This window comes from Lithobates pipiens, unplaced genomic scaffold, assembly GCF_037356315.1.
Source record: "Lithobates pipiens isolate NorthernLeopardFrog02 unplaced genomic scaffold, aLitPip1_a1.2 Scaffold_16, whole genome shotgun sequence".
In the NCBI taxonomy this organism is placed as follows: domain Eukaryota; kingdom Metazoa; phylum Chordata; class Amphibia; order Anura; family Ranidae; genus Lithobates; species Lithobates pipiens.
In genome coordinates this window covers 449,803,333-449,819,630 of record NW_027507748.1, presented here as the reverse complement: position 1 = coordinate 449,819,630, position 16,298 = coordinate 449,803,333, and the positions used below count along the sequence as shown (strand labels likewise).

At 42.0% G+C, this 16,298-nt stretch overlaps 1 protein-coding gene across 2 annotated transcripts in view; it reads left to right on the top strand.

Moving 5' to 3' along the window:
• The window catches only part of OCA2 (OCA2 melanosomal transmembrane protein), a 561,190-nt gene that overhangs the window by 503,200 nt on the left and 41,692 nt on the right, over positions 1-16,298 (top strand). For both annotated transcript variants that reach the window (XM_077482777.1, XM_077482778.1), the window contains one exon: positions 3,538-3,631. In XM_077482777.1, the coding sequence (XP_077338903.1) occupies positions 3,538-3,631 (94 nt within the window). The remainder of the gene's footprint in view (positions 1-3,537; positions 3,632-16,298) is intronic.

The following is a 16,298-nucleotide window of genomic DNA, read 5'->3' as shown; positions in this document are numbered from 1 at the left end:
AAATGGAGACTGGTTTGATCAGATATATTGTAAGCCAGTAACTGCTTGTAAACCGCAAACCATTAGCAGGTTGACAAAATCCTCACTTCCACATACCATAGAGACAATTGGGCAATGGAAGTTCCTCCTCTCATCTCTATAGTATGCCGACCCAACCACCTACTTCAGTCCTGGGCTTTTTACTGGAATGGGAGAAATCTGTAAAGGTGGTGGGGGACTCCCTTCTGCCCCCTGTAAAAGTGTTTGGGTGGCTGCAATGCTTCGTCCAATGCGTTTCATCACAAGGGGTGCCAGGGGCGGTATTTTGGAAATGTATAACGTTTTCTTTTGTGCGGAGTTAAAGTCATAGCACATAACAAAATCTGCAGTAAAGGTAAAGGAGTGTCACACCATGGCATTTTTTTATGTGTTTTTTAGATAAATAAATAAAATGTGTTTCCTCTTGATGATTTTTCTTTATTTTGGGACCACTTTTTTTTAAATCTTTTTGATTGGTGACCTGCAAATTAACACTGGTTTTTCAACATTATATACTGTATATTTCATAGTATATGAATCATTTAACAGCTTGTGGACTGTCGAATGCTGATTTACGTCAGCAGAATGGCACGGGCAGGCAAAAGTGTGTACCTGTACGTCCCTTTGAATTTGCTGCCTAGTGGGCATGTGCTCGCAGGTCCCCGGGACTCTGTTTGCCAGCGGCCTGCAATTGAGGAGAGGCAGAACGGTAGATTCCTATGTAAACAAGGCATTTCCCTGTTCAGGGATTTACTGCTCCCTGTCATCGGGTGAAGTGATCACTGTCATGTGCTAGTTAGCCCATCCCCCTACAGTTAGAACACACTGAGGGAACACATTAAACCTCTTGATTGCCCCCTAGTGTTTAATCCCTCCCCTGCCAGTGTCATTTATACAGTAATCAGTGGCTATTTGTGGCTCTGATCACTGTATAAATGTCAATGGTCCTAAAATGGTGTCAAAAGTGTCCGATCTTCCAGCCATAATGTCTCAATAAAAATTGCAGATCACCACCATTACTAGTAAAAAAAGAAAGAAAAATAAGAATCGTAAAAATCTAGCCACTATTTTGTTTTTGTTTTTTTACCAAAAATATGTAGAAGAATACATATCGACCTAAACTGTGTAAGAAATGTTTTTGTTTTTTTTATATATATATTTTTGGGGGATATTTGTTATAGCACAGTAAAAAGAAAAAGATATTGCTTTTTTTTTTAATTGTCTGCCTTTTTTTGTTTATAGCAAAAAAAATAAAAACCAGAGAGTTGATTAAATACCACCAAAAGAAAGCTCTATTTGTGGGGAAAAAAGGACTCCAATTTTGTTTGGTTACAATGTTGCATGACCCTGCAATTGTCAGCTAAAACGATGCAGTGCTGAATGGCAAAAAATGCTCTGGTCAGGAACGGGGTAAATGCTTCTGGGGCTGAAGTGCTTAAATTGGAAGTAACCCCATCGATTTAAACAGTTAAAAAAAAAAAAGGCATGCCGGGAATGCTAACTGCACATTGGCTGTGCTCTCAGCCAAACTATCAAACCATCCAATGGCTGGTGTCGTAACGAATCACATGTGCAGCACCATAGCAGTTGAAGATTAAACAGAGGCAAAGATGGCAGCTTCCTTGGCTGAAAACGATGGGGGAGTTTACTTCCACTTTAAGTAAAACTCTGAGAAAACAATGTATAGGACTTTTAAAATATTGTTCTATCTGCCAAAGAGTTTGCAATTCTATAACAGTCAATCTTGTGATTACACATACTTCCCACACAGCATAACCAGGCAGATAAAACACAAAGTTAAAGCTAAACCCAACCTCCAAATTCTTCCAACCTTCAACATTTAATAATATTTATTAAAATTTGCCATCAGTCTGTTTATATTTAAAAAGGTTGTTGAGGCATTTCCTAAATAGTGTTTGAGAGTCAATTATATCTCAGTTTTGCTCTTGCATTGACACCTTGACACATGCTTTTTTTGCTGGTCATGAAATTAAACATTTCATCACTGGTCTTTTCATTTTTTTTCTTTATTTCTGATATATTGAGACACTTTCACTATGTTATAATAAACAAAATCAGATTAAAGTAAAAATGCTTATGGTTCTGTACAAATGAGTCCAATCTGATCTAGCAGAGTCACTAGCTCTCATAAAAGACACTACACATTCCTCCTTAGTTCCAATAGTAAGCATGAACTACAGAGCGGCAAATGTGCATCTTTTCAAGTCTCTGAAGGTGGAGTTTACCGAATTAATATGACCAATAAAAAGGTCTGAAGAGTGTGCAGGAGGGTATTTTACGATTCTCAGCGGACAACGTAATGGCAGTTATAACTATATCTCTGAGCTCATTTCACAACCCAATGACCAACATATTATTAAATATAATGAAATGATTCACTATAGACCAACAGAATGCATAAATCACTTAAGATATCAAAGGTGTTCCATTACCCTCCTGAAGCTTATTGTTTAAGTGATAATTTTATTATTCATAAGCATATCCGCTTTTTATGTTGCTATCTCTACAGCGGGGGCTATGGAATATGGATAGAGTTGAGAGCTTGAGGTGTACTACAGTTCAGTCTAAGTTCTGACCAAACCAGATGAGTATATGGATATACATTATTATGACAGGCTATTTACAATAACACTGCATTAGGAGGCTTTGCAGACTCTAATTGCTGGAGTTTTATTCCCCACCTGCATGCTATCCAAAAGATCTAAGTTATGTAAATGTGTTTTAGGCTTCTTTCACACTGCCAGAGTCCACCAGCAGATCCGTTCACTCAGCAGGTGGATGACAGGTCCGTGTCTGCTCCACTAATGCAGAGCATACACGGACGCAACCAGTTGTTTTCTATGGGGCTGTTGGCAAGAAACAGACTGCCTGTCCTTGCCAGTTGACTGTCATCCGACCTGCCGGATGGCTGGGGAATGGATCCCCATCTGTCTGTTTTTCGTGGACAGGATCGGATGTAGGCAGTTGTCAGCAGACACATGTTTGCTGACATCCGCCACTCTGTACAGAGCAATGGATGGTCCAAAAAACTGACAAGCGGACCCAATCGGTCCATCAGCATGAAAGGGCCCTAACTGGACTTTTATTTTCTCACTGTAAACCTGTCTTACAGACTTAGTTTAGATCAGATTTTTCTGTTACCAACGTATTTTGGGGAAAATAAAGGTGGCACTGTGTACATTGTGACTTCCCCATTCTCTCAGTTCAGTTATATGTCTTCACACCTTGTTATCATTGCCTGTGTCAGACAGTAAGCGATGGAAAATGTCTCCAACTGAACATTAGAGAAAAGCAAAAATATATATTTTTTTTGTGGGAACATGTTTGAACTTCTGCTAATTTATTTTTTTTTATTGATGCCTATTGACAATCACATCATGCATATTTTGTACCTTGCAACAATGGATACTGTACCTCTGGGGAAAAAAAAATGTCCTTCTGCATATAAAAACAGAAGTACTCTTAATGTATATTCTTGTGCTTTTTTTTTCTATATAGGAAATGGAACATTGATCGGGGCATCAGCAAACGTTGTATGTGCTGGAATAGCAGAACAACATGGCTATGGGTTTTCCTTCATGGAGTTTTTCAGGTAACATTTTATTTGTAATATCCTAGGGCTATCAGAGGGGGAAGGGGCGTTCTGGGGGTGGAGTGGTCCACTTGGAACCATATTACATATTACACCCTAAATATGGATTTAACATGGTGTAAAAGATGGCCTTGAGAACCAGTGAAGGTTTGACCTTGGATGTGGGAAAAACACCACCTCCTTTTGGCCACTGAAGGCCATGCTCTGCTTTGTGTGGTGATTAGAAGGTGATGTTGCGTGTATGTGTGTGGGGTTACATTTTTGGACCGTTTATTGTAAATTCTGGAAAATGTTTATTTTATACCTAACCCTATTGAAGTTAATTGGGGCTAAATTCCCACTCCCATCCCCATGTCCCCATATCCCCAAATTGTTCCAAAAATGTTTACATTTAAGACCTGAATATTTTTCGGACCCTTCTGGTAGAAATTGGCTAGCATCAGGATAGAACCCAAGTACTTAAATAGGCATCAAATCAGAAGATATCTGCAGTGTGGGCCTCTGCTGCCTGCAGCATATCAGCAGTGGTAAATGTACCAGCCATTTAAGTACCACTTGCCACTCGGGCCTTAGCTATAGCATGGTTGGCTAGTTCTGGCATCCATGCCACATCCGTGCCCATTCCTACCTCATTCATGCAACATCTGTGCCCGCCCATGCTCATCTGTGCCCGCCCATGCTCATCTGTGCCCGCCCATGCTCATCTGTGTCCGCCCATGCTCATCTGTGCCCGCCCATATCTGTGCTCATCCGTGCCTCATCAGTGCTTATCCGTGCCTCATCAGTGCTTATCCGTGCCTCATCAGTGCTTATCCGTGCCTCATCAGTGCTTATCCGTGCCTCATCAGTGCTTATTCGTGCATCAGCAGTGCTTATCCTTGCCTCATCAGTGCTTATTCATACCTCATCAGTGCTTATTCGTGCCTCATCAATGCTTATCCGTGCCTCCATCAATGCTTATCCGTGCCTCATCCGTTCTTATCCGTGCCTCATCCATTCTTATCCGTGCCTCATCCGTTCTTATCCGTGCCTCATCCGTTCTTATCCATGCCTCATCCCTTCTTATCCATGCCTCATCCCTTCTTATCCGTGCCTCATCCCTTCTTATCCGTGCCTCATCCCTTCTTATCCGTGCCTCATCCCTTCTTATCCGTGCTTCATCCCTGCTCACCTGTGCCTTGTCTGTGCTCATCTGTGCCCATCCATACCTCGTCCATGCCCTTCCATCCCTTGTCCATGCCCATCCATCCCTCGTCCGTGCCTCATCAGTGCTCATCCATACCCATCCATACCTTGTCCATACCTCTGCTGTGCTGCATCCATGCCACATCAGTGTTCATCCACGCCTCATCCATGCCTCGTCCGTGCTTAATCCATACTCATCCGAGCCTATCCATTTCTCATCCCTGCCTCCTACTGTGCTCATCTGTGCCTCCTTCTGTGCTCATCTGTGCCTCCTTCTGTGCTCATCTGTGCCTCCTCCTGTGCTCATCCATGCTTCCTCCTGTGCTCATCCATGCCTCCTCCTGTGCTCATTCATGCCCATCCATAACTCCTCTGTGCTCCATCCATGCTACATCAGTGTGTGTTCATGCCCCATCCATCCCTCATCTGTGCCTCATCCATCCCTCATTCATGCCACATCAGTACTCATCCATGCCCATCCATACCTCATCTGTGCTGCATCCATGCCACTTCTGTGCCCATCTATACCTGATCTGTGCCTTGTACATGCCCATCCGTGCCTCACCTGTGCCTCATCAGTGCCTCATCAGTGCCTTACCTGTGCCACATCAGTCCTCACTCATGCTCATCAGTCCTCACTCATGCTCATCAGTGCCACATTTGTGCCTCATCTGCTGCATGTTCTATGCCAGAGGTGGCCTTCACTGTAATGGGGTGAAATTGTGACTGAGAAGCTGCATTTTAATAACCTGGGTTGAGGGTGTTCAGTTTTGGAGGAATTGGAGGAGTATCTACATGTGCATTGTTTGAGACAACATATAGAATGCTGTACTTTCAAAGGGATCAATCAGGTGAGTTTGTAATTAAAATGGATCTCTACCCAAAAGGGAAAGCTCTGCTTGTTCGCACCCACCTCCCCCTCCACTGCCACATTTGGCACTTTTTGGGAGGAGCGGGTACCTGGTTTTAATAGGTACCCGCTCCCACTTCCAGGTAAGGTCGCTGCTCCGCAATCTAAGACATTTCTGGTCCCGCCTCCTTCCCCCTGCTGCCTTGTGGGAGACACAGAGCTCCCAGATGATGGCGGGACCATTTATAAGGACCATTTATAAAGTGCAGTGCAACTCGCGCATGCGCAGTAGGAAACAGGCTGTGCAGAGAGCTACAGATGCCGGAGCCTGCACTTGAAGCTGATAATTGAATTGGCTAGGGGTGCCAATGTTCTGGGATCCCTGGACAAGTAAGTGTCCTTATATTAAAATGCAGCAGCTACAGTATTTGCTGACTTTCATTTTTTTTCTTTACAGACTGGAACTCAACTTAAAGTAAACAAAATTGTATTCTTATTTTTTTTTCACTGAAAATACAGTAGATATCAGCAGCTGGGATTCAGCAAGTCCATCACCAACAATCAGATGGCTTACCAGAGTAAAAATGTCACGTACAGAGGTATATTGCACTGAGCATGTAATAGCCCGGGGCTGCTTTAAGGTACTTCTCCTCTTCGTTTACCAGCTGGGACACAGATGAAGTAATAGCGTCTAACAAGTGGATCTCATAAGCACCAGCATATTTTGGCTACAACACCCTTGATCCTCTCCTCTGTATTAGACATCCCCAAATATAATTCACATCATAAGGGGAAATCGAAAACTCTCATAGTGTAGCCAATATCAACATTTATTTGTTTAAATGTGTGCTTGTGGGATCCACTTAGATGCTATTCCTCCATTTGTGTTCTGGCTTGTAAAAGAGCAGAACAATCTTAATGCAGCCTCAGGCAAATACATGTTGAATGCCATATACCCCTGTATGTGAAGTTTTTACTCTGGTAGACCTACTAATTGTTGGTAATGGGCTTGCACATAGAGATCACTGCTACACAATTGTGCTGAAGCACACAGGTGTTATTTTTGGACTTCACTAGACAAGTTAGAGTAACTTGGACTTTTATTAGTTTTGCACAATTAGTTTTTGTGTTTGTTGATATTGTTTTACTATTGTGGAAGCACTGCATTATATTTACTGTAAAATCAAAAAAATACATACACAGGGAATCAGACAATTTTCAGCAGGCTGCTTTAAATCAAAGAATCAAATATAGATTGTGTTAATTCCAAGAAAAGAACCACAAAAATTGTGTAGACTCGTTGCAAACTATGCAAGAAGCTTAAGTGTGCTGCAGTTTTAAGTGGACAGGCTAGGCAAGTTTGTCTCGGCCACAGTTTGAGCAGAGCCATTTTAAAATCTAGAAATCAACCTTATAATGCAATTCATTCACAGAAAAAAATGTTGTTGTGCTTAAGTGGGCAGCAGTTAAAGTGGTTGTAAAGGCTGAAAGTTTTTTTACCATTATACATTCTATACATGAAGGTAAAAAACCTTCAGTGTACAGCCCCTCCTAATACTTAAGCCTGATCTGGATCCAGTGATGTGCACAAGGCTCTGTTGGGTCTCTCCCTCCTAATTGGCTTAGATGCAGGAGCCATTGGCCTCCCACTGCTGTTAATCACAGCCAATGAGACGGGGCAGGGTTCAGCCATGCTCCCTGTGTCTTGTGGATGCAGAGAGCCAGTTTGGAAATTAGCATGCACAAGTGCCCCCACAGCAAGCTGCTTGCTATGGGGGCACTCGGCAAGAAGGAGGAGCACAGAGCGCCGGCGGGGGGCCAAAGAAGAGGAGGATCGGGGCTGCTCTGTGCAATGTTTCCTTTTGCAATCCTTTTAATCATTTGCACTAGGTCTCAGTTTGAAAAGGACATCCAGTAGCCATTAGAAAAATAAATCAACATAAGAGTGTAATTTATTTGTGGAAAAATAACTCAAAAGATTAAAAATGGGCCTAGAACAAATGATTAATACTTCATAAATGGACAATATAAAGAGAACCCCACCAACCATGTTAACATGCACATTATATTGGTGACGTTTGTAGGCTACATTTTGTAAGGTAGAGACCAGGCAGGTGGTTTTATTAATACAAAAAATGTTGCGCTAACTCTCGAACATAAAAAGTGCAGAGTTTAATAGGAAAGTAGTAAATGAGTCCCCCCCCCCCCCCCCCAAAAAAAAAAAGATGTGCAGCAAGTGTATACATCAGAAAATTTTTTGACAACATCCACTCTTAAATTCCTCCACCAGGTAACACTGTAAAGGCTTACCAGATCATTATGACCCTCTTTATTACAGAAAGGTAAAAACTGGCTTACAACATCAGACAACAAGCTGGTCTCATTCAATGTAGTCATCAACAGGTGCCAAAACCATCTCAGGGGACACCCAACGGATCTCTTCAATCACATATGCATCCATATATTTGACATATAGACAAAGCAAGAAGCTCCTCATAGTGTACAACGGTTAAAACTTGTTTTATTAAAAGGTGAAAAAACACTCACATTTATGAAGATAAAAAGCGCTAGTAAATAAACTTCAGAGTAAACGCAAAATGGCCTCCCACTAACTTACGGTTTGTGCAATGATGTCACAGCAGGTACCCCGGAAGACGTCAGCTACAACAGTGTAGTGCGGAGCCTGCTGTGATGTCATTGCGCAAAACAGAAGTTAGCGGGAAGCCATTTTGCTGTTACTCTGGGTTTTGTTTTTTTTACGAGCGCTTTTTTCTTCATAAATGTGAGTCTTTTTCACCTTTTAATAAAAGAACAGTTTTAAACAGTTTACGCTATGAGGAGCTTCTTGCTTTTTTTTTTTTTTTTATATGTCAGATACCTGAATGTATGTGTGATTAAGGATATCCATTGGGTGTCCCCAGAGATGGTTTTGACACACCTGTTGATGACTACATTGAAGGAGGAGACCCACATGTTATCTGATGTTAAAAGGCGTGCTTTGACCTTTCTAAAATAAAGGGGGTCATATCAATCTAGTAAGCCTATACGGTGTTACCTGGTGGATTTCCTTTTGAATATTACCCTTTTGGATTTCTTTCCCAAGTATGGATATATGCACCTGTTGCGCATTTTCTGTTTTTTTTGGGACTCGATTATTACAATTGTATTTTCACTTGTGGACTTTGATATCTTAATTACAGACTTTCCTTTTTGTTTTCTGTACTTTGGTAGTTAGCACAACATTTTTTGAATTATTTTGCATGGCTAGGTTTATATTACATAATATGTTTGCAGCTTTTTCCCTTTTAATAGTAGTATCATTCTCACCCAACTGAAGCTTACATTTTCTATTTATTTAGGTGGTTTTATTTTAAAGAAAAAATTACAACGTGCTATGTCTAGTGGTACTGATTGGACGCCCAGTTATCTGAAGGATCCACTCTGCACACTGAAGAGTGACATACTTTTGGCACATTTTTTTATTTCCACATACAGAAATGACTTGGCCCCTAATAGCTGTGTGCGCATAACGTTTGTACTACGTTTTAAAATGGATCCTCGCTAGCCATTTTAAAATGTAGATGTCAGCAAAGTGGCGTTTGCAAGAAAAAGCCCCCCAATATAATGTGTCTCACAGCATTAAATTATTTACACTAGGCCTTAATTAAGAGGACACCTAACAGTCGTTTTAAAATCTAGATTTATTCACATAATAAAGCCCCAAAAATATTGGAGTGGCTACGTGCACAGTTTTAAATTATTTGAAATTGCACCCACAGGAACCTCACTATGCATTTTAAAATCTAGAAGTTAACACTAGAATGTTTTTCACAGAAAAAAACAGTCCAGTCATAATTTATTTTCATGAAGTGTCGATTTGAAACCCCCTACGTTTATTTTAAAATCTAGAAATCAACATTGCAATGTCATTTATTTGCAAAAAAAAGCCCAATAAATTATTGTCCCTATGTGGACAGTCGTACATTATTTGCACTAGACCCCAATTTAAACAGGACCCCCCACATCCATTTTTAAATCTAGAAATTTATATTTTAGTTCAACTTATTAACAGAAAAAACAGCCCAAAAAATTGTTGTGCCTACTGTGTAGGCAAAATATTAAGTTATTTGCTCTAGGGCCCAACTTGAACTTGACCACCCCCAGCATCTATTTTTATATATAAAAATTAACATTATAGTCGTAGCAGCCATTTCCCTCACTGCATGATTGGTAATGGTTGCTTTAGTGGTAAACAATCGCATATATTGCCCTTTTTCAAGACTGTAAACTGCTAGAGTTTGGGTTGAACTCATATTTAACCCGAAGCTCATCCTTAATAGCAGGTCCTGCTAAGTTGATCCCAGTGTCTGGACACTTTTCAGAAAAACCATCGCCACTGGCCATGGCTGGAGGTTTCCTAGAATGGACACAGGGAATACCCTAGGCCATAGATGAGCAAGTTTAGCTTTCCTTTCCATTTGTGAGTGCATCTGTTCAATAGTTTATCCAGATTACTACATCAGATTTGTGCACTTTGTCCTGTTTTGTTTCCAGTACATCATACTGAACAACGTCTCCCTGTGAGCAATTTTATTGCCTTTCTTTTCACCTTTTCCACTCTCCTTACTGGCCAGTAGAAGTCTGTTTAATTCAGAAATCTCTTTCCAGACACTTGGTATCAATCCGTTTTAAAGCGGGAGTCCACCGGGACTCCGCGTTTTTTTTTTTTTTTTTTTAAAGCCAGCAGCTACAAATACTGAAGCTGCTGACTTTTAAAATAGTGACACTTACCTGTCCAGCGCGCCCGCGATGTCGGCACCCGAAGCCGATCTGTAGATCGTCACTCGGGTGCTGCCGCCGCCATCTTTCGGCTTCATTTCCCGGTTCCCTACTGCGCATGCGCGAGTTGCGCTGCGCAATAAGGACGGTCCCCGCTGCCTCTGGGATCTGTGTGTTTCCCAGCAGGCAGCGGGGCACTTGCGGAAGGGGGCGGGCACTTGCGGAAAGGGGCGTAATCTACGCCCCTTTCCGCAGAGAGCTATCCCGGAAGTGGGTGCAGTTACCTGGATTATCCGGGTAACTGCACCCCCCTCCCCCCTGAAAGGTGCCAATTGTGGCGCCGGAGGGGGGGGAGGATTCCGATGAGCGGAAGGTCCATTTTAGGGTGGACCTCCGCTTTAAGGCCATACGATTTCTCTAGAACAAGCTAGAAGCATGCTAGTCTCTAAAAGAATGAACAGACATTGGAAAACACGAGAGCTGCAATTGCTGACCACCTCTGATATAATCCTAGTTGTCTGGTTTTCAGGCTGACCCTCTTGCTTTTTAATAGTTTGAGTCACTGACCTGGAACAAATCTGCAGATAAGGACTTATTCCCTTTCCCTGACTTTCCTGACCTGCATACCTGTTATAGGTCAACAACTCCGAAAAAGTATTAGGCCAATGATAATTTTGGCAGTGCTGTCTGCTGATGGAGGCACTTTGCTTTCCTACTTCAGTATCTTAAAACCAACTTGTCAGTGTTTCTGTTCTGTCAACTTTCCATCACTCATGAATATGATCCTGATGTCCCTTTTATTCCTCATAAAAGCAAGCATTTTTCCATTTGTTCAAACTGAGCATTTCACTCTTTCAGGTGGAGTGTCATGCCCTCAGATTTAAAGCTTCTGAACATCAGTTCCATGGCTTTACAGCTATCATTAAAGGCGCATATATGTATGACCCTGTTGTCAGCTTGTCCAGATAATTTGTTTGTTGGAGAAATGATTCAGTCACGCCACTGCTTTCATACAGAATTAGCTAAAGCAATAGTGTCCTAGATGTATTATTAAAAGATACTTAGCAGATTATACAACTAATAGCTGATACTATTCACAGATTTCTACCTTTAGCTTGGCAAACTAAGCTTTTAATGTATTATTTTACTGGTGTCTCAAAGAATGAACACAACGTGAATAGTGTTCTGGCTCTGCTTTAGGAACCTCTAATAGCCAATAATTTTTTATTAAAATATAAAATGATATGAACAATGATTCTATTTGAAGTTCAAAAGTGCTTTTCTTTTCCTCCCAAACTGGCATATAATAAAGCATTGGTCGTATCTGCAGGGAATTGCAGAATCAGCTGGATGTCTTTGTTTAGTTATATGCCACAAGCTTTGATTGATATTCAGGGAAACAAAATGTTCACAGAAACCATTCTAGGCAAGTTATAATTTGAATCCCATCAGCGTCTTTATATGTAAGTCAAGGTGTATTAATATGTGCCTTTTAAAATGTACACTCTGTTATCTCAAAAACGACAGATTGTTTCAGTTGCTGAAATTTTGTGACACATACTTTTCAACAAAATTGTTCACAGTAGGAAGTTCAATTTATCCCTTTTTTGTGAATGGTGACCAATAAAGCATGCAAAGCAATGCTTTTAGTTTGTCCTGGCAATCCCACTTGCCAGAATTAATGGGATATCCCACTGTTGTTTTATCAGATAGCTTATACCATACATAAAATGTGTGAAATATTACACATGGGAATCCACAAGCCTTTTAGAAGTTGACTTAAGAACAAAACAAACACTTAATAGCATCCATTAGTATGTGTAAAAATATTGCAACGAATTGGGAACAAACAAATGACTAAAGTATCAAATAAAAATGTCAATAATGCACTTACATTTTCTTTTGTATGATTTAACATCACCTTGGTAGATTGCAATTTTTCAGTATTTTTATTTAAAATGGTAATGGTTTGTTGTTTAGGGAGCATTACCTTTCGGTTTAATGTGTATCTCAAGCCAAAAACATGTTTTTCTTTTTTATACAGTACATCATGGGACACAGAGTTAGGCTAATATTCATTACCTAGGTAAAAAATGTAGCGCTAACCTATAAACACAAATATGTGAATATAAGTGAGGTGTGATAAAGGATGATACTAATTAATCAAAAATACAAATGTATAAATAACATCTGAAATGTCCATTAGAAAAGGTGATGTATAATAGGGTGGAACAACCCAAAAACTCAAACCGCTGAAAAAAATGTGAGTCAAACCATTGGAAAAAATTATATATAAAGTATAGTCCAACATGAACTGACTGTAGTGTAGTCCAACATGAAGTGACTGGACACTGGTAGACCAAAGGTCTTTAGACAGGAAGTGATCCCCTATATAACTCCTGCCATACAGGAAGTACTCCAGTTTTTTACCAGTGTCTGCAAGGTGGATGGCACGGTTGTTTGAGCTCTCTGAGCTCACGGCCTCTAGTCCCACAAATGGATCTTAAATGAATCAAGGGACTGACCGATCTGACTCATTTGACACAGACTATATATGCTAAGATAAAAGATAAAGATAAATGGAAAGCAAGGAAGACTCAAGATCCTGAGAGGTTTTGTCTGTAATGCGGCCTCCGGGCCCTGGACCCTGCAGGTCCAGGGGAGTGGACCCTAAACATGAAAAGGGTACCCAGTCCTTGAAGGGTCCTCAAGTGACAGGAACCCGCCATGATGGGTAAAGATTGGGCTCTTGGTTGCCCTGCACCTGGACGGGTAAGTGAAATCCATTTTAATTATCGTGAAGTGTCCCAGTGATTGTAACAATCAGTCAAGCTCAGGGGCATAGATAAGGGGGGGTCCGGGGTGTTCAAACCCCCCCAGAGAATCCTGGCAAAATGTCCAGACAGTGTCCCTGCAGTTTAGCATTAGCACAGTAGAAGCAATCCGAGTTTGAGTGCAGCAGTCAGCTTCCCTTCTATTGTGCCCCATCTCCTCAGTTTAATAAGGGGATCCCCTGAAAAACATGAATATACTGTGAGGTTTCAGATGCCGGCAATTGACAGTGCATGGTTGAGGGAACGCCTAGACGCCTCCTTGAGATATCATACGACACAGCCAAAGGGAGACTGGGGATGCAGAAATGTTCCTTCTGTGCTGTGCAGAATCTGAGGTCTGGTAAATGGGGAGGCATCAATTTTCTGTTTTGGGAAGGAGGAAGTGAGAAATCCAGCCTGGGGGAGTTTCTTTTGGTGGGGGGGTTAAGAAAAGGGGGTTTGCTCTTGGAAAAGGGGGGAGTTTCTTGTAGAGAATTTTTACAGGGGGTGGTAAATGCCAGGGATTTGCTTCTGGGAGGGAGCTTGATTGGATGAAGGGAGATTTTCCTCATAATTAGGAATCTTTGCTGGGGGAGAGGGTATTGACTGAGGGAGATATTTTTGCTTTGGAGGGTTGGTTTAGAGACAAGGGGTTTAATTTATGAGGGGATATTTGAGGGAGGGAGATATTTTACAGTGGGAATCTTTGATTAGGGATGGAGGGTTCCTAGGAGGGAGAGAGGGATTTTTTTCCTGTAAAAGATTAAAAAAAATTATACTTACCTAGGTGAATGGAGCATCGATCCAATGTTGCATCTGTCCTCAGCTGCTTCTAAGACCAACAATAGAGCGATCAAAGACCACTGATCACTCAGTTCTCAGCCTTCAGTGAGCAAAGAGTGGTGACCATCAGTCCCTGGCTCTGTCCCCCCCCAGGCTCACTGGAATGCCAGGCTGTGGAGGGGTCAGGAGCAGCTGGCTCAGGGTCTCTGTGGCTCACTGAAGGCTGAGTAAGCTACTGGTCTAGGCATCTAGAGCGATGTCAGCTGACAGTGGAGCGCTGTCAGCTTTAATGGATCACAAAAGTGCAGAACGAACTGCACTCCTCCCCAGGAGAAGTACAACCAAGCGGTATGCCGTCCCTTCAGAGTGCATGAACCAGTGGCATCACTGGCTGCTTTCCATGTGAATATCTCCTAAACACAAGTTTAGGAGATATTCACTGTACCTACAGATAAGCATTATTATAGGCTTACTTGTAGGTACAAATTCAAAAGCTGGGTTTACAACCACTTTAAGACTGAATAAAAGCCAACCATATTGACCAGATGCAAAGGGCACCATCCTGTGGTAGGCAGTGCACAATATATGTTTTTTTCATCTCTTCATAAAATTTCTTGCGACACAGTTTAAGGTTTGAACGCATCACTGAATTTACTGCCCACCACTATATGTTTCTCCTTGTACCTGCTCAACTTGCACAGTAAGGTTAGCAAAAATCCAGTCTTGGATCTCGTTCATACATCCTACATGACCATGGTGCAGCAAGTATACTGTCAATACCTGCACCAGGGATCTCGGATGTTCCAATCTCTGCTCAGCCTGTACAACTGAGTGATGGGCTGAAAAGAGGCTGTGTCCTGCTGTAAACATGTATCCACCTGTATCTGCACATCCAGTGGTTACCTGCAGGTAGGGATACATTTTTGCCCTTGGATAAAATCTCTCTGCATCTGGGGTCAGAAATTTGTCCCTAACAGCAGGTAACCACTGTGACCCGCGGTTTGTTAGTGTGTCGCTCAGGCTTAATCGGATGTGAGGAGTAATGTAGATGATACCGAATGTGCTGCAGGAGTGCTGGCAAGGGATGGAGTTCATCCCAGCTCCTGTAGTCACTGAAGGGAAGAGAGAAAAAAAATCCCTGGTACCGCACATCCACAGAGTCCTATGGCAATTTAGTAGTGATGGAAGAGACTACCTCAGCCCGGGTTCCTGCCAGACCCCATCCAATGTGTTTTGCTTTGTCCCCCGGAGCTTAAACATGGGGACCACTGGATGTGCAGATACATGTTAACAGCAGTGGCTCTTTTCAGCCCATCATTCAGTGAACAGACTGAGCAGCTGACAAAAATTGGAACATCTGGTATCCTGGCTTTAGGTATTCATGGTATACTTGCCATTCTATGGCCATTTAGAACATATGAATGAGATCTAAAGCCTAGTTCACACAGTAAGTTTTAGTTCAACCCAGTGGGCTGAACAACAAAAAAAACTAGGGAGCTTAGAAGGAGCTCACTGTACTAATGCGTACTACCGCACCACAACTGCATGCATTGCATTCAATTCAGTAGAATAGGGATAATTTTTTCTGCAGTGCATTGCAAAGCCTCATGGCCCACTCTGCTGTCGCATGTTTTTACTGTACCTTCCCCAACATAAAAGTGTAAATGATGCCTTTAAGTTTGAAAGGCCTGAACCCCCCCCCCCAGGAAAAAAAATATATCTTCGGCTCTGGTCAAGCTAGCTAGAGGCTGGACACCTGTGTACGGTGACCATACGGGGGAGTTTTGGGTTAGCTGTAGGTGTTTGCAAAGTGTACCTTTTTTGCTTGTGTCTGGCTGTTTTTACCTGTATGAAGGTGCATGACGTCGTGCCATTTCACCTTCATTCACAATGGCCCACGTGCATTTGCAAAAGCGCCGCTGTGCTTAGTGGTTCGTTTAGTGGCCATGGAACACGTGGCTTCGCTGCACATGTGCCATAGCCTTTATCTGAGCGCATGAAGAGTCACGTCATACGCAAATACAGTCATTGCCGTTCTCCCAGAGATCACGTGAGTGCCCATGCATGCACAGAACGTTCTGGCACATATCCAGCTTTAATTAAGCTGTGTATGCCAAACATGCGGTACTTCCAGAAGGCAGCTGTGGGAAACAGAGCTGGCTCTAAACTAGGCATTTGCAATAATTAATTTCTCCTCACCCGGGTCACTTGAGTCACCAGATGTTGCTTGGCAGGCTAAAGGTTCTTAGCAGGATTG